The sequence below is a fragment of the Protopterus annectens genome, chromosome 3.part0, assembly GCF_019279795.1.
Source record: "Protopterus annectens isolate FY-2018-M chromosome 3.part0, PAN1.0, whole genome shotgun sequence".
Taxonomy (NCBI): domain Eukaryota; kingdom Metazoa; phylum Chordata; order Ceratodontiformes; family Protopteridae; genus Protopterus; species Protopterus annectens.
In genome coordinates, this window is record NC_056731.1 from 1,534,076,390 (window position 1) to 1,534,095,137 (window position 18,748).

General features: G+C 36.7%; 1 protein-coding gene across 3 annotated transcripts in view; it reads right to left on the reverse strand.

Annotated features, from left to right (window-relative positions):
- The window catches only part of DLGAP1 (DLG associated protein 1), a 5,750,587-nt gene that overhangs the window by 1,377,184 nt on the left and 4,354,655 nt on the right, over positions 1–18,748 (reverse strand). For all 3 annotated transcript variants that reach the window (XM_044065573.1, XM_044065572.1, XM_044065574.1), the window contains one exon: positions 3,501–4,529. In XM_044065573.1, coding sequence (XP_043921508.1) covers positions 3,501–4,460 — 960 coding nt within the window. In that variant the 5' untranslated portion in view covers positions 4,461–4,529. The remainder of the gene's footprint in view (positions 1–3,500; positions 4,530–18,748) is intronic.

Below are 18,748 nucleotides of genomic sequence, written 5' to 3' on the forward strand. Positions count from 1 at the left end.
CAAATAAAACTAACCATTGATTACAACCCCCCCCCCCCCTTTCAGCATATACCTAACCAGGCATATGCAACAACTAGAGTGACCACAGAGGTTCCTCACAAAAATAATATATTGTTTATAAAACAAGTTCTTTGCAGACACCCTCAAAGCCTTGTCCTTACTGTATATTTGGTCTCCTACTGGTTACTGAGAGATAACTTATGCTTGGCCTACAAAGCATCCTCTGATTCAGCCTTAATGGACCTGTTGCACACTCACAAGGCAAACAGCATCAGAAACACCTGATTCAGGGACTTAAAGCTCACTTGCAATATAAATAGGACATGCTCGAGGGATAGATATGTGTCACAGAGGCTATCCCTTTTCTGGAAAAGGCTTACTATTCATGTAAAGCTCTTTCCTGAACTTATTAAAGGGAAACTTGGATAAGTGGATGGGTCTTGTAAATTTATACCCAGTCTGACACCTTTGTCTTTATTAGAGAAAGGATGCTTGTAAATGCTGAAGTACTCATGCCTAAGTTTATACACCTTCCACAAAACCTCTGGACAAATACCTTTCTAATATTTCAGGAAAGCATAGCCAGGCTTAAAAAGGCCTTTTAGGTCACTAGTCTAGTATTCTGATATGATCCCATGATCCTGAAACTGTATTCTTCTCAATTATACAATGACCCCCCCCCCCCATTAATATTCAAAAACGTGCATGCTGATCATTGTAAATCAGAGTTATAGTCATGGAAAAAGGTCCGGTCGCCCAGACTTTTTCCATTACTATAACTCTTTTTTTACAGCAACGGAGAACGCAAGATCTCCATTGCTTTACACTGTCTCGCTATGTTAAACTAGTTTAACATAGCGAGACAGCTTTAAAAAAAGCAACGGAAATTCTTTGTTTCTTTTTTTAAAGTTGTCTCGCTATGTTAAACTCCTTTAACATAGCGAGACAGTTTGTAAAAAGCAACAAAGATCTTGCTTTCTCCGTTGCTTTTTTCAAAACTGGCTCACTATGTTAAATGGGTTTAACATGGCGAGACAGCTTTAAAAAAAGCAACGGAGATTCTACGTTGCTTTTTTTAAAGCTGTCTCGCTATATTAAACCCATTTAACATAGCGAAACAGTTTGTAAAAAGTAACGGAGATCTTGCTTTCTCCATTGCTTTTGCCCACAGCTCTGATGTACTGAGTAGGCATACGCAGTACATCAGAACTGCCACAGAATACCAGACAGCTGTGGAAGGGCAGCAAGAAGGCATTATACAATGCCATTATTTAAGACAAGTAATTATTTCTTTTCTTAAATAATGTCATTGTATAATAGCAATAACCCACTTCTGGGTGTGGGTAATGCTGGATTTATCCACTGTTGTCTTTGTTTGGCCACTCGGTGCTTCGCCCTCATGACCAAACCACACCAACCGTGGGTAAATCCATCATTACCCACACCCAGGCATGGGTTATTGCTATAATGCAACATAGCACAAGTGCTACCACTGTACAGCTTCTCAACTGTGTACCAGTCATGCTGGACAAACGTAATCATAGTGCTGCTATTTTTCTTAACTTTTCTAAGACATTCGACTTGAAAGAAACTATCCTGTTTATATAAATTTTCAAAGCTGTTGGATATGGAATTCAGTGAAAACATATTGGACTGTTTTAGGAGGTGTCTCTCAAGCTACACAGACTTGATATCCTAGCAGAATTCTACACTGGTTCCATGTTCTCTGAAGTCTAGGTGTCAGAGGTTCTATCCTTGGGTCTCTTCTTTTCCAAGTCATTTACCAGTGATGTGAAGTTACACATTATTATACTCTGCAGATAATAATTAGTCTGTGATTAAGACCCTTCCAGTAAGCAGTGATAGTCTAATGATATAGCTGAAGCACAGTAGAGTTATTCGTAATGAGAAGGTAACTAAGGTTGCATACTTCTGTGGACGGACAACAACAAGGTGGCAGATCTGATAACAGCTGTAGCTTCTTCCAGACCTAGTGAAATAGTCATCTCTTAGAAATAACTGAAATAACTTCAAAGAACATGCCTACTTACAGCTAGGGAAGTTAAAAACCAGGAGATTTTTACAGAATAGGAGGCCATCTTACATTAGAAATACAATGTACTCTAGATACAGTGGATCATAGCTATTATTTATATACAACAGTGGTCTTATTCCTATACAGATCCCACTCCCACACTCCTTAGAACAATGTGTAAGCTATGGTTCATGCCCTTAGATCTTGCATGTGAGAATAACCTTGATACATGAAAGTCAAAAGGAGGTCATACCATTCTGCTGTGACACCACTAAGTCTGGTTTTCCTTTTGTTTTTTTGCTATTAATAGTCCTGCTACTGTGGCATGCTAAGAAGGGGTAAGTGTAAATGCATGGCTCAAGTCTGGGAATTCAGTCTGCACCTACTCATCTCGCAAATAACATCACCAGTCCCTTTGCACATATATTGCTTCATTTCTCTAATGGACAATATCAAAAGGTAACAACATTCTGTCACTCCATTCCAAAGATGAAGAGCTCCTAAGGGCCTAATTAGTCTCCATTTGCTGTATCATCCCAGTCAACCCACCTCACTGGGACAACATTTAATTTGCAAACTAAAGCTGACAATGCAGTGTTATTAAACACAAACAGCACCACAACCAAGACTACTGCCCTAGTTTCACTTCTACAAAGTTCAGTAGTATTCTGACTGCATCTATTAAATATGTAAGATAAAATGGAAAACAGGCAAAAAAACAAATTGAGTGAGTAATTCATAATTTCAGTAGCTGTGCATTAGCACTTTCCTAAATGGGATTTAGAAAAAGAAATAGGAAAATTATTACAAACGGAACCCTGAGGCTACAAACACATGGGTAAAATCAAGAGTAAAACTGAATTGTTGAATATTTTTTCTTTATGCTCAGGTGTATCAATTTTACACAAATCCATTCAGTAAGATACTCTCTTATAATCATGACCATATACTCAGTTATAACAGTCACATGTAGTCAGTAACAACAGGCACAAATTGTAGGGCAATCCCAATGTTATTGGTCCTACGATGATCTTGCAGGTGTGTTAATAATGCATCTAAAAAGATTTCAGTCAAGACATATGAATTAATCTTAAGGTACATTATTCCCATACAGTATTATCCTGGAATATACTACAAAATGTTATTGCACTACTTTCAGGAATATTTCCTTAAAGCTTTCCTCAGTACAACATTATTGCATGAAAAGCTTAGACTGTATGCATTACTATTTTATAGACAGATAAATAAGAATTGTTAATCAAGCATTACTAAAAATGTATATCTCTTTTTGATGGTGGCTTAATTAGAATCAGAGATTTTTCAAAACTACTCTTTTCTTTGCAATTACCTTACTGTACAAGAGAAAAAAAACAAGAAATTAAAATCTAGTGCATGTATGTATTCATGTACAATACGAATGATAACGACTGTGGTTGGTAATACCCCAACTCTCCGTGAAACATACCTGAAGATATTGGCAGTTCCGTTCTGGTTGGGATAGTTCTGATTTTAATATAGGTTTATCTATGTTTGCAGCAGCCTTCTGGTATACTTCTCGGGCTCTGCTTACTGTGAGTGATGAAGACCATGAACTCTTTTTCATGAGCTGTGAGTCCAGATTAATTGGAATTGGTACACTGGAACAAGATGTACACTTGACATCATTATTGCTTCTGGAGGTTTTCAAACCTTGATCATTAATATTACTGTATGCTTCCAGAAAGTATTGTGATGTAGAACGATCTGGACAACGTCCCATGGTCATAATACCTGCTGGTCCATGATAAAGGCAAACATCCCCATCCATGTTGTCATCTGGATTCCACCATGCTGTCATATTTGGCTTGTGCTTTATCTCTAATTTTCTTTCCTTACTCTTACTACGTTTGCCATATTTAATGCTATGGTGATCATCTGGACTTGCTTTGTTTCCATTGATGCTTCCTTTAGAAGGGCCTTCGAGAGAATGTGATTTTGTAAAGAGTTTTTGTACTGAGTGGACCAAATGGCGTATTCTACCCGGGCTGTCACTACGGTGTTCCACTGCAGTTCTTTTGTACTGTAAGGTATGGTAGCCATCACGATTTAAAGGAAGTTGCCTATCAAAGTGGTCCAAGAAATTAGGAGGAACACGGTTTACTTTCGTTGATGCTGCACGTGGAGCCAATGCACATTCTTCTTTAAGTTCATGTTGTGAACTGTAATGCCTTCTTGGAAATGTGCTGCTTGCAAGCGCATCATTGTAAGGCATCATGCATTCTGCCTGAAAAGAGTTCCGTTGTGTATAATATGGATGATCTGCAGGATGTGCTTCCATGGGATTTAATAAATATGGCTTTCTGTCTGCATGGACTGGCATATGATCACGTGTATGATCAAAGGGGATGCCATGATGGTGGCTACGACTGCTTGATAACCCTTTCATTGTTGAAATGACGAATTTTCCAAAGTCATTTAACACTTGAAATTAAACTGTAATCAGTGTTGATAAAGCCTAAAAAATGAAAAGGATAACAAAAAAATGTTAGACATTTTGTCATTCTAGGAACTGCTGTTAATATCCATTTCCATCTAAGCACTCTCCTCACTCATCAAGCTTTAAAGCAGTACTGCTAGGCTTTTTATGAATGTAAATAAGCTATAAGAAAATATATTTTCTTTCACATCTGTTTTTTGTTTGTTCTATATTCACTTTATGAGTTCTTTGACTTAATGGTACTTGAGTTGTCCTGCTGTGGAACAAACAAAGCAATTCCTAAATTTACCAGGCTATCCAGTTAGAAATATTTATGAGTAGAGGTGCTCTCAAAAGTCATCACAGAGTATGTTTGACTAGCATCACCACCTGGGACAGGAGTGGGGTATTGCAGAGAAGAATAAGAAAGCTTCACATTTTTATTCAGCAATAAATAGACTAAAACAGGGTACTGTCTGAATTGTTGACGGTGAAAATGCCTGACCCCGTGTTCTCTTGGTATCTTGACAATTGCTTTAAGAATAAAAGTTTCATCTTACCTTGGATATCCGTTTTTATACATTTATGTTATCAGCTATGGTTATTGAACGGGTCTATATTACAACAACGAATGATCAAATGATCGAACGTTGTTATATCAAACTCAAAAGTTCGAATTCACAACACATCGAACTACCAGAGCATTGATTTTTTTTTCCCAGGGAAAAAAATCACTGTTCCCCAAAAAAAAAAAAAAAACACATTCAAATATTACATAAAGTGGGGGGCTTCACCACCCACACCCCCAACATGGGGGCTGTGCCCCTCACACCCCCCTACTTAAATATAGCAACTCCAAGATCACACTACAGTGCCGAAAATGGCAAAGTGACAGAAGCGGCCAAGCAACTTCTTTCCCAGGGAAAGAATTCGCTTATATCCCGCTTCATCATTTTGCATTTTCAATATTTGAAGTTTCGATCAAGACGCATTCGACAAAATGCGTCTTTGGTCTTCTGATAGGAGTCCTATTAAACTAAATCTTTCTTAAATACCAGCATAACATAAATATAAATCAGTGGGAAAGAATATTTGACTAGACTTTGCACATTTTAGAGAAAACACTGCAGAGTGACTATGATCTTTTTTGAAAATCTTCACAGTAAAATAAGCGAAAAATAAATAAATAAACAAATACGTAAATATAGACACATAAAAATGAAAAAGTTGACAGCAAAAGTACACAAAACACAGTTCTTAACTGTACTGTTGTTCTTTAAAGAAATTGTGAGAAAAGAGAAGGCAGGAGCCATGATTAAACATTCTGTCATACAAGGTAACAAAGGTATTTGATCACTAGGGTGGTCCTTTATCTAATGGGAACAGATAGCTCCTGCTTCATATCTTACTGTTTCTAATGGCACCCTGATGACAACAGCCTATGGTTAGCTGTTCCACCACAGAATGCAATTATAAATAGAACACCTGGAGAGAGGCACAGCTGACGTCTTCCTCTAGCTGTTGTAAGGGGTTCCATATTATGGATAATTGCTTGCAATGCTTTTGCAAAGATGCATCATGCAAGTGCTACACAATAAATATAAACCTATAAGTTTTACTTTTTGTACTGAATTATGTTCTGGAAGATTTAGTTTGAGAAGATTATGAATTATGATGCTCATAATAAAATATATCTTAGTGCTAAGGCAAAACATCATTAAAATAATAAGCTGTGCTTTCACAATCCTGTTTAGAATAACTCAGAGCAAGACCATGTTAAAATATTATTTGTAACTGTTTTTTTTTTTTTGACAAAATGCTACATGAGGTATTATAAGGCAGATTAAGATACAGAGATGATGACAATCACATTCTACTTTGTTCCTCTGTTGTGAGAATATACGCATTAAGTGCAGGCACCTTTGACTAGTGATCTGACAGATTTATACTAATGAGGATGACTTAATGTGATGTTTTATAACCAGACACAGATTTAACAAATGTGCATGGGTTATAAAATGTATGACTTACTTAAATCAAAAACAAACTCTCTAAAGAAGCTGAAAGTGTCAGGCTTTACAAAGCTGTTAATAACATCAGTCTTAATAAAGCATAAATGCAAGCTTAATCACTTGGAAAGTGCAGTACAGAGTTGAAGAATTACCTTTGCTAAGTGACAGAAGCATATGATATCTTGAAACTACTTTTTGTAACAATTTATATTTCAACAGCTATTGAAAGGATATGGTCACATATATGAACAGAATGCTGGTGTATGGTCACATATATGAACAGAATGCTAGTGTATGGTCACATATATGAACAGAATGCTGGTGTATGGTCACATATATGAACAGAATGCTAGTGTATGGTCACATATATGAACAGAATGCTGGTGTATGTGTAGCTCTGTTTATGACTGAAAGAAACCAAAGGTCTTACTACAAGTACTATTGATTTACCCCATTTTGTTTATGTAGCTGAGGACAGCACCTGTTTGGAGCAAAATGCAACAGTCTATCAAAATACAGAAGAAGATAGTTACAATATATCTAGGTTATGATACAGTTGCACATAACACAAATTAATTAATACTTATTGAAACTGAAACTTAGAAAGTACTGACTGGTGCATATGTTTTTCAGAGAATATAAACTGCAGTTATTCGATTTCAGTATGCTGTATGGAAATAATTATCACACCACATATGAATGGTCATTTTCATAAATCATCTCAGTAGTTTAACCTGTGGGTTATATTTGTTGTTGGCAGTAATATAATCTATATTTTTGGAAGGTTTCAAAAACTATTTAGATTTCTATACAGAAAACATGAAATATTAATTTAAACTGATATTGCTGAATCATAACATTTGAGGAACACATGTAAAGCTGTCATACCTTTCCTTCAACAATCCCCTATAGGATGCTGCACAAACAATTCTGGGTGCAGAAAATCAGCACTCTCCCTGAAGAGACATACCTAAAATGATCTTTATCCCATTGCTGTACAATACTTGTAATTGTTTTAATCTTCTTCCTATACACCCTATATACAATAACTCTGCACCAAATTCAAACAGTACTCATTATATACTTCAGTGCAAACAATTTTGTGTAAGAGAAATATTCATATCCTTTAGACAGATCATTCACTTCTGAATACTATTCTGCAGCTGGTGAGACCTTTTTCAGACCATTTTCCATTTTCATGATCACTTTTTAGCCCTGCCATCATGACCAGCCTGTGCCTAATTAAATACAATGCTCATCCCTTCCTGCTTCCTCATAATAGCTTCACTGACTTTAGTGTCCTACTGACTGAAGTATTAGTTTCGTCCTTTTACTTAAATAAGTATTTTGTACTTCTGTGCAACATAAGATGTATTCTGATCTGGATTTTATTTAAACACTGTTCCTTTGCAGCACATGTTCACTGTTTACCCTTTAGGTCTGGGATCATTTCAGCAAGCCATGCTACCTTTTACTTTTTGAACCAGACACTGTTTCAATTAATTGCAAAATATTTCCACACCATTTTTACTGTAAACTTTGAGTTTCCTTTGCTGACTAGTTTGGTTCAGAAACCTCTATGTAACCAGCATACTGTATTGTTCCTTTCATAGATCTAGACTCTATAAACAGTGGGTCCTGCATTATAACCTCCTGTCTACAGAATCTTGAACATTTTAATCTGTTCTAAATTCTTTTTGAGCTCTCCATATCTCTCATGCAAACATGCTTTGCAAAACTAAATTTCTACAAGTTCAACATAAGAAATATCTTTACTGTAAACATAACAAACTTTTCCTTAGTCAAAATTCTCTTGCTCTTTCAACAACTGAAAGGAAAAAGCTCTTCATTTCTCACCTAGAGAAGATTCTTAATATTTATTAGAAAATTAGGCTTTACAGCCTTGAATCTGGGATACACACAAACTGGAAAATTAACTTGTGCAAGTTGAAACACCGGAATGTGGACAGTCTTTGCAATGGTCTTTGTTTTCTTCTAGCTCACCGTTAACAAGAAATGAGAATTGAGAATAACCACTTTGCTGATTTTCTGGTTTGTTAACAACATACTTTTAAGCAGGAAGTTTCTGGAAACGTATGTTGTTCACAAACTGGCAAATCAGCAAAGTGGTTAAACCCCATTCTCATTTCTTGTTGATTGTCTTTCTCCATTTCTACTTCTTGTTCATTTTTCAAATTTTTTTCTACAAAAAAGTCTAGTCACTAGCTGAGTCCCTCATGGCTGCTCAGTCCTAGGGCCACTCCTTTTCAATATCTACTTCTACAAAGTCAAGGCCAATGTGAAAAGCTTCTGGCTGACAAGTTTACAGATAACTAAAAATTAGGCACAGAGATAGAATTCAAGAGAGACAATGAACAACTTCTACAGGATAAACTGGTACTAAAGTCATGCTCTAAAACTCAGTGCCAAAAACTGTTTAATAGTATATTTAAGTAAGATGACCATTGCTGGAAATTTCTGCATTGATAATACAACCCCAAGAGTTGGTCCTGTGGTCAGGGATTTGGAACTGCAGGTAGACAGTAACTGGGCCTTTGACAAACCATGTGTCTACTGTAGTAAGGAAATCATTTTATGTCATGCAATGTCTAAGCAAGGGTATGGATTGTAGGTCCAAAGATGTGATTTTTTCATTGTACTTGGCTCTCAATAGGCCAGCCATTGAGTACAGTGCTCCCTTTGGTAAGTACCTGACCAGAAATTTGCAACAACTGGAGCATCTAAAGAGATTCCTCACAAAAAGAATTCATGGAATAGACAAGATGTCTTAATGGGATCACCTCAAAGTCTTATCCTTATATACTTGGTCTCCAACAGACTGCTGAGAGGTGATCTAATGGCTGGCCTTCAAAGCATTCTCTGATCCATCCCTTATGGATATGTTGCCCATCTGCAAAACAGATAGCATTAGTAACACCCAATCTAGGGACCTAAACCTTGTGATCAACATAAGTAAGACATGTTGGAAGGAAAGGTATGCATCTCAGAGACTACCACTTCTCTGGAAAATACTTTCCATCCATGTGAAGCAGAGTTCCTCCCTGCAAATATTCAAGTGCAACTTGGATTAGTGGATGGGGAATCATTAATTTCCCCTGGTCTGCCACCTATATCCCTATTAGAAAGAAGAAACTTCTAAATGATTGGTCAACCATACCCAAATTATATCCCAATCAAATCAGTGGTATTAAAATCTGTCAGATACATTTGGGAGGAACAGTTAGACATAAAAAGGTCCTTTAGGGTCATTAGCATATTAATTACCTATGAATCTATAATGATAATATCCAGTAAACACAATAGCTTCTCCTTATTGATGGCCTCAAAATATTGGCTTATTTAAATAACATGATCTGAGTCATATAGCATGGCGAGAGTGAATAAGTGAATCAAATCTTAGACTAATGAATGAAATTTGTTAACACCTCATAGTCAGTGTGCTAAATTGTCAGATTCAGTTTTTTATATTTTGCAATACTCAATGAAAGTACAACAATAATGGTAATGCATGCTGTAAAATGAGAAATATTTTATCTGACACAAATTTCATGTGAACTCAGAGCAGCAAAATAACTCAGTGCTGTACGTAAAGATGCATTCTTTAATTTTTCCTTTAATTAGTTGGTATACTCAGCTGGTATACTGCCAAATGGTCTATTCCTTCAGATAATCTATAATTTCTTTAATAGTTTTATAGTTTGAGCACACAGACGGATATGGCAATTTTTGCTAGAACAACACTGTTGCTCAAGTTTTCAACCGTGAACACTCTGCTTCTTCTTTTGGCTTTTCCCGGTTAGGGGATGCCACAGCGGATCTCCCGTCCGCTCATGATTGGCAGTGGAGTTTTACGGTGCTGAGTTGCCAACCAGGCACCCAATCTTCCACAGAAGGCACTCCCACACACGCACTCACACCTAGGGCCAATTTGGAGTGTCCAGTCCACCTACAAGATGTCTTTGGGATGTGGGAGGAATCCGGAGCACCTGGAGAAAACCCACATGATCACAGGGAGGGCATGCAGACTCCACACAGAAGGCATCCCAGTCGAGGATTGAACCAGAGAACCTCTTACTGTGAGGTGGCAACGCTAACAGCTGCACCAACGTGGCCGCCCCTTCAGCCGTGAACACTATGTTGGTCTAATAAAAGGTATCACATCATCAGGAGATCCATGGTTTTCTGTTACTGTACCAGTCTAGCATTTCTAACATTTTTTTCCTACATCTTGTGGTTATTGTATGTCCTTTATTTTTTTTTCTTGTTCACATGGGGGAGTAAACACATTGAATAATACATACAGCTCCATATGTAATTAAAGATATACTTACTGCTGATTTTTCTGGCATTCAAATCTTTATTACATGTATTGTCCATTATAGGTTTTATTAATTTATTCAAATTTCTATTCCAGTATGGTAGTAAATTAGTGTTTTCATTGTATCTTTTGTGAATAAACAATATTATTATAAAAAGGTGAACAAGAATGTACAGACAAAATAATTAAGCCTAATATTCTAGAAATTCACTTCATTATCTTATATTGGAATCTCATAAATGTTTGCAAATGCAACAGTACCAAGTCACTTAACCTGCAATTTTGCAAGATTCTGATACCAGATAATTTTTGTATAAGTCACCTGATGAGGATGGCCCTGACAGGGGAGATCATCTTTTTGATGCTCATTTCACACATTTAAAAATCCACAAATATTTTGATACTTGGCTACAGTATGTATTCTTTCCAACAATGCTTCATGGAGAGCACAGTCATTTAATTCTAGACATTGCTAAATCCAATCTCACATTCATCAAAACAGATGGATGGTGCATACATATGTATCTCTATCTCTCTTTCTCTCTTTCTGTCACACACACACACACACACACACACACACACACACACACACACACACACACACACACGCATGCATGCAGTGACATTTAGAAAATGTCTGTCCATTTAAAGGTTACTGTCAGGCTTTTTCAATGAAAACAGATGTCATGATGTCATTTCATTAAAGGTGCCCAAAGAAGATGACATCTTACATAAGTGTAAATTTAAAAAGTTTCAAAGAGATATTAATAATTATAAAACTTTATATGAAACTTTAAATATCAATATTGACACTACCAAGGAGGCGTCTACAAACAACTAACAAGTATCCACAATGTTGTTGTTGTTGTTGTCTTTTGGCTTTTCCCGGTTAGGGGTCGCCACAGCAGAACTCCGGTCCGCTAATGATTGGCAGTAGATTTTCACAAACGCCGAGGTGCCAGCTTGACGTTCAACCTTCAACAAAGACACGCCCATTTACGCATGTCTTTCAAATGCCCAGTCAACCGTGGGGAGGACATTCAGACTCCACACAGAAGGCACTCCCCGCACTCCAACCGAGAATCGAACGGGAGAACCTCTTGCTGTGAGGCAACAATGCTACTGCTGCACCATCCACGGAAGTTAACAAGTATCCACAATACCATTATCAAATCATGAAAAGATTGCAATTTTTCAGATGAGTAAGACTGACTAAAGAGTTCCCCAGATGTTTCCATGTCTGCCCTAGAAGTACAACAGGCCTCAATCAGGTCTAAGTTATACATACCAAGCCAATCAGACGACACAAAGACAAAGACAACCGATAAATAAAAAGTAAATGTCTTTTAAATATTTGCACAAATGAATTTGAGATGATGCTCGTGGAAGCCCAGCCGCTGAAACAGAGAAAGAAGTGTACAAGGGGGCTTGTGTCTAAGTTCTCCTTATTCACCATCAAAGCACTTTATTTCTGATGCATCAAGAGGTATTAATCAGTACTCATCACATTGTTTTAGGGTTTGTAATTCATTAGGGGTTTTATGTCCTTCAACTAGAGCATGTTTAATGGAATGCATTTCATTGCTGCAGTTATACACCCATAAGCTACATTTACATATTTATTTCAGTAGTGGCAATGCTTTTGATGACATAACTGCAGCTTGTAAAAAAAAATCACACTCATTTAACTCCCTCCTGCCCTCATTACATCCCATGTTGTTTGTGTTTACAAATATTTGTGAGTTAAACATTCAGTGGCTTATAAATCAAAGTACAATGGCAGGTTACAACAATCTGAGTTATAAAGAACCTCATCTTTTCCTCAACCTCAAAAAAAGAGTCATCCATCTACATAAAGAAGGTAGATAAGAAAGGGGCCTTAGTTATTATGGATTTGACAACAACAGCACTATATTAAAGTTTACTAACAGATGGAATGTTCTATGGAAAGGGTTAAAGAAGGGATATTGACTGAAGTTACATACCCACTGATTACCACACAGCTCTTCTTAAAAATGGACTACTTATAGCTGAACTCACTAAGTATCTGAAAGTCAAGTGGTCTAGAATTAGCATCAACTTTGTCTTCCTAGAATCCATATTGATTATTTGAATCATCCTTTAAGGTCTGCAGCTCAGGGTATCAATAGTTGAGTTTCTACAAAATCATATAGAAAACAGAGAAAAAGAGACAGAAAACAAAGTCTCTGTCATGCAGCAGCAGGTTAATGGTAGATGGAGGGGGGGGAGGTCAGTTTCTCTTAGACAGACCAAATAATTAAAAGAGACATTTCATTTTAGAGGATAGTCTGTGGAAATGTCTGCTTACATCAACCAAGAATAGTAAGAAAGCAGTGACATCCAGGTGTGAAGCCTGTAGCAGTAGCAGGTTCATCAGTGATGCTGCATTTTTCACACCTGTGTAACACAGGTGACTTACACATGTCTTGCTTTTTATGTTGTTTAAGTAGCTAGCTATTCAGGCTGCAAAGGTTTCTACACAGGAAGATCAATAAGAAAGTTACTCAGTCTAATACATGAAAATCGCTATGCTTTCAAATATAAAAATGGAAAAATATGTATTTAAACATTTATAATTATGTAATAATTTCAAGTAATTTTCTTTTTTTCATTCTGCTGACCATGGCATTAGGGGACAGGATCATTACAATCAATGTATTATTAATGAACATAAATGGGAATTACATGTACATATTTGTAACTTGCTAGGCTTAAATGAAGTTTTAAATTAGAATAGCATTTTGAAATCTAGCCTTCTTAACCAATAACTGTAAAACTAATTGGTTATGTACAGTATGTGTTTGCCTTTTCTAATTACATTTCAGTGTTTTCTCGTGTTACTTTCATACTTTGTGTTCACTGGAGATTTTAAATCATGTAATTGATTGCTTTTTGATTACTTGATGTTATGATGATACAATTTTCAGTTTGAAGAAGCTTTTAATTTGTAAACTAAAAAAGCACTCAATCTCAGTTAATAAATAGTTTTCATTGGCCTAGTAATTCTAGATTCTGTTTCTCAGCTTGTTTGTTACTTGTTTATTTTTAATGTCTTTACATGCAACAATATTTAGTTGTTATTGGTTCATTTCACTTATTTGAATATAATAAATTGAATTGGCATTCTGTTCCGACTTGTTTCTGTGGCTTTGACATTGATTAGTGGAATTCTACACCTCTTAAAACTATCTTAGTAGATGAAAGCACTTATCTTTCCCTTCAGTGGCTCAATAACATTTTCTCTTAGTTCATCAGAACTGTACTTTTATTTTTGTATTTGTTCCATGATATCTCCACCTGAGGTTTACTGTACAAAGTTAGAGGTTACTGTCCATTTCACAGCTGTTTTTCTCTAACTCAGTTATATCCCACAGAATATTACATCTAACCTGCTTGCAGTTTTAAATAGTACATTTAATTGAGTGCTTTCTAATTTTATATAAATCAAAATAAAAGAATACAAATATCATTTTATTCATGCAATGTAATAAAAAAATAAGGCAACAAATATTGTATTTACTTGGAATGAAGATCCTCAATATGTTCTCATTCCTAACCAAACTACATTTCATAAGGCATGGACAGACAAAGCAGAAGGAAGCATATTTATGGACTGATTTATTTCACATGCATTAAATGGGTAGATAAATTGATCAAATGACATTTTCCAACCAAGATCTAAACAGCAGAGCAGTTTAAATAAAAGGCAAACAACACATAAGCAGGTACTGTAACAAGTATGAGGACAGACCAAAAGTCAGGTGGGGACATAGTGCATAAAGAAACATAAGCACCAATTACCTGTTATAAAATCTAGAGCTAAAAGCAAGGAATACATCTATAAAGCACAACATCATGTTTTACAGCAGTTGTGCTAACTTCAGAAGCACATTTGTATAGAAGTTATAACAAGCTGCATTTATGTATTCTGGAGATATACAGATGCTAAAGCAATAGGTTGCATACAGCTTAAGATAAAAATGAAGGTTGGAATTAAGAGTTCAGTACTACATGGATGTTTTACAGAATATACAGGGCAACACAGTGGTGCAGCAGTGAGCATTATCACCTCACAGCAACAGGTCTGATTCTCAGCTGGGGTGCCTTTTGCGCAGAGTCTGCATGTCATCCCTGCATTTGCGTGGGTTTCCTTCGGGTTGTCTTGTTTTCCTCCCACATTACACAAACATGCATCTGGAGCATTTCACCCTGGGCCTCCATTGAAAATGGGCTCTGTCATAGTCAGACTTTCCCAGTACACAAATGTTAAATAAATAAATATGCACAAGACATATAATCTACAGCAATAAGAATGAAGTAAAGCCAGTTAAAATTACTAACAGTAGACTGATACAACAGAAGGCATTAAAATGAGTATATGCAAATAGTGACAATAAGCTTAGAGAGTTTAACATGATAAACAAGCAATGACAAGTGGAGGTAGACAGAAGGAGATAGGAGATACGTAGAGGTGAAAAACTCAGGGTGCATTGTGAGGGATGGAATGGGGTGACGTAAAGAAAATGAAGAACTCTGAAAGTTAATTAAAGCGATAGGAAGGGGTCAAAGGGGGGATTATATGAGAAACATTAGCTTAAGGATGACTGTTACACTGGATGTTGACAGTTATATAAGAATAAAAAGTGAAGTATGTAGCTAGAGTTCTGTATGAGACAGGAAGTGAATTCGGAGCTGCAGAGGCAAGCAGAAAGAAAGTATGTACAGCTTCAATAAGCATAAACGTCTTTGTTAAAGAAGGATCACGTGAGGACTGAGGTTTCAGAAGACAGAAGTAGGAAGAGGTTTGCAATTTGTGAGGTACGGGAGCAGATATTATTGTGAAGTAAATTACATAATGAAGTAACAAGAGAAAAGAGGCCCTTTCAGTGATATTAAGGTTATTAGTTTTATTTTACAGTGTGCAGTAGTGAGTGAGTGCACTGTCTGCTTTGATGAAATGACAGTCAGTTCACATTACTTTTAGTTTGTTAACCAGAGTAGAGCACTGATCCCACTAGGTTAATTTTCACTCTCGGCCCAGGGTACAGGAAAATAAAAAATGCAGGAATTACACATACTGTAACTTGAATAACAAAAAAGCAGACATATATTAAGCAGGACTTTTTATAGGTTATGACTGTTCTTGTAATTATATAGGGCAATGACTGCTAAATCGTGTTTCAAGTCGGGGAAAATATTCTTGGTTATGAAGCTTCTAGTCTCAGAAGTTAGCAAATACATGAAGTTTTAAGTTTGCTTACTTTGTATCAGAAACTCAGAGGTACTGATAATAATGTGGGTATTTAAGTTGTCACCTACATGAACTAGAATCACTCAGTATTAAACCCAATACCATATTCCTAGGTGATCTAAACTATCCATCTAGAGAGAGGCGAACCTGCACTCACACCTAATGCATAAGCACAGAGAGTCTTGGACTTTCTCAATACAAACACCCTGGAACAATTTGTCAGAGTGCTCACATATCTTGGACGTAGTCCTTACTAATATTCAGCAGCCCTTGCATATCTTCATCACTTGTTAGATATAAACATAAAGCTCTCGCCTTCAGAATAAAATTGAAACCAGAGATCCCTTTCACCCAAGGTACCTTTACAAAATTTTCAAAGACAAACTACCTACTCCTAAGTGATAAATTGACAAGCTTCAAATCACATGCAGTTCAATTAACACCACTGCATATGTGGAAATATATACCACCACAATATTCAAGCATGTAAACAGCTGCACAGTTGCAGCTATGCCCTCTAGGAACAACAGCATGGTAGAACCGTAATATCAATAAGACTTACAATCAATGAAAAAGAATTTGGACTAATAGTAGGAAGAGTTATTCTCTGAATGATAGACCCCTTATCACTGAAATAAACAAACAACTCAGAAGCTTAATAAAATCCAGCAAGTCCAAGTTTGAAGCTAAAATAGCTACCCAAGTCAAATACTATCACAAGACCTTTTTTAGTTAAGTTTTTAATATCAAAACCAAACAGCAGCAATGCACTAAGCTGATTGTGAATAATGTTATCTACACTGAGGCTCAAGATATAGTGAAACTCATGGCAGATAAATTCATCATTAACTTTACCCCTCTCTCCCCTCCAAATGTCCCTCAAGATATACCTGAAATTAGCTCACTTCCAGCTATCACACAATACCAAGTCCTAAATGTGATATAAAAAGCTAAGAATACTGCATCAATAGGTCCTGACAATATCCCTGGATGCATCTTAAACAGAATGAAGCACAATTTAGCCATCCCCCTAACAATACTGTTCAACCTCATACAGATTTTGTAACAAGCAAATGGAGAACAGCCAAAGTCATTCCCCTCCACAGACCCAGGCAATTTTAGACCCATAAATCTGACCAGCCTCATATGCAAAGCCATGGAATGATTTATCATGGAACTAATCAGTCAGGACATAGGGAAATTCCAAACACTGGACCTTTCTCAGTTTTGACTAATCAAAGACAGGTCATGCTAACTCAACTTGGTGGACTTTCTTGGAATGATCATCAGAGCAGTGGACATAGGTAAAATGGCAAATACCACATAACTCAACCTGGCCAAAGCCTTTTACACAGTCCTACATTCAGTCATAATAGAAAAGCTAAACATATCAGGAATAAACCCCTAAATCACCCGCTGGTTTGCCAACTGGCTTACAGATAAGATGTGTGAAATCAAAATAGGTGAAATTTCCTCCACAAACAGACCAGTCACCAGTGGAGTCCCCCAGGGTTCTGCGCTGGGACCCCTCCTGTTTGGCATCTACTTCTCAATACCAATGGGTTCTGGCTAACTAAGTCTCATTACAAGCTATAAGCAGTCATTGAATCCCCAAATGATTTAGTGATCATGCAGAAAGGCTTCTCCGAGATAAATAACTGATGCCAAAATGATGGACTGAAACTAAATACTAAAAATGCATTATTGTATCCTTTGGGAAGTTATCTAACCTTGAGAACTTCTATATTTACAATACAATCCTAAGAGTTTACCCAGTTTTTAGGAACTTATGTGGACAGCGAAATGTTTGACCAACATGTGTCCATTGTCATAAGAAAGCCATTCTATATTGCACAGCTTATAAACAAAGGTATTGTGACTAGAGCTAGGGATGTCATTGCCTCCCTTTACTTGGCCCTCATTGGGCCAATCCTTGAGTATAATCAGTACTTTGGCATGTATCTGTCCAGACTCATGCAACAACTGGAACATCGACAGAGATACCGATACCTTATGAAAATAATACAAGCCCTAAACAGTATAGTCTACATGGATCCACTCATAGCTCTCACTATACTTGAAATCCTACAGACTGCCAAGAGCTGACCTGTGTCTGGCATTCAAATCATCCTCCAACCCAGTACTGCTGGCTTTATTGCACATTAGCAAGTCAAATGGCATCAGAAATACTCAGTCTAGGAATCTAACCACTTCTGCAAAATCAAAGGAATGGTTTTGCAGGACAGACATATCTAACAGAGAATACCACTGCTCTGGAACAGGGTCTCCATCCATGTAAAACAAAGCTCATCCCTGTCCATATACTAGGCCAACTTGGATCTAAGGATGGGTAATATGATATTTGCTATAAGACGCCCCCTCTACTACTAATCGACAGATGCAGATCCTAAAGACCCCTAAATCCTTTATTCTATACATAGGACCCTCAAAGTATCTATGGTATGATCATAACTCTTAACCAGTCAGTGCAAGAAATCTGGACAAAGCCAGAAAAAATAGGGGGACAAAGGCCCAAAAATAGGGACAGAATTTAAATATTGCTCCTATAAAGTTAAAAAGTTGCTAGAATAACAGGTTTTGCTTTATTATGTATTTTCTGAAGGATATAAAGTCT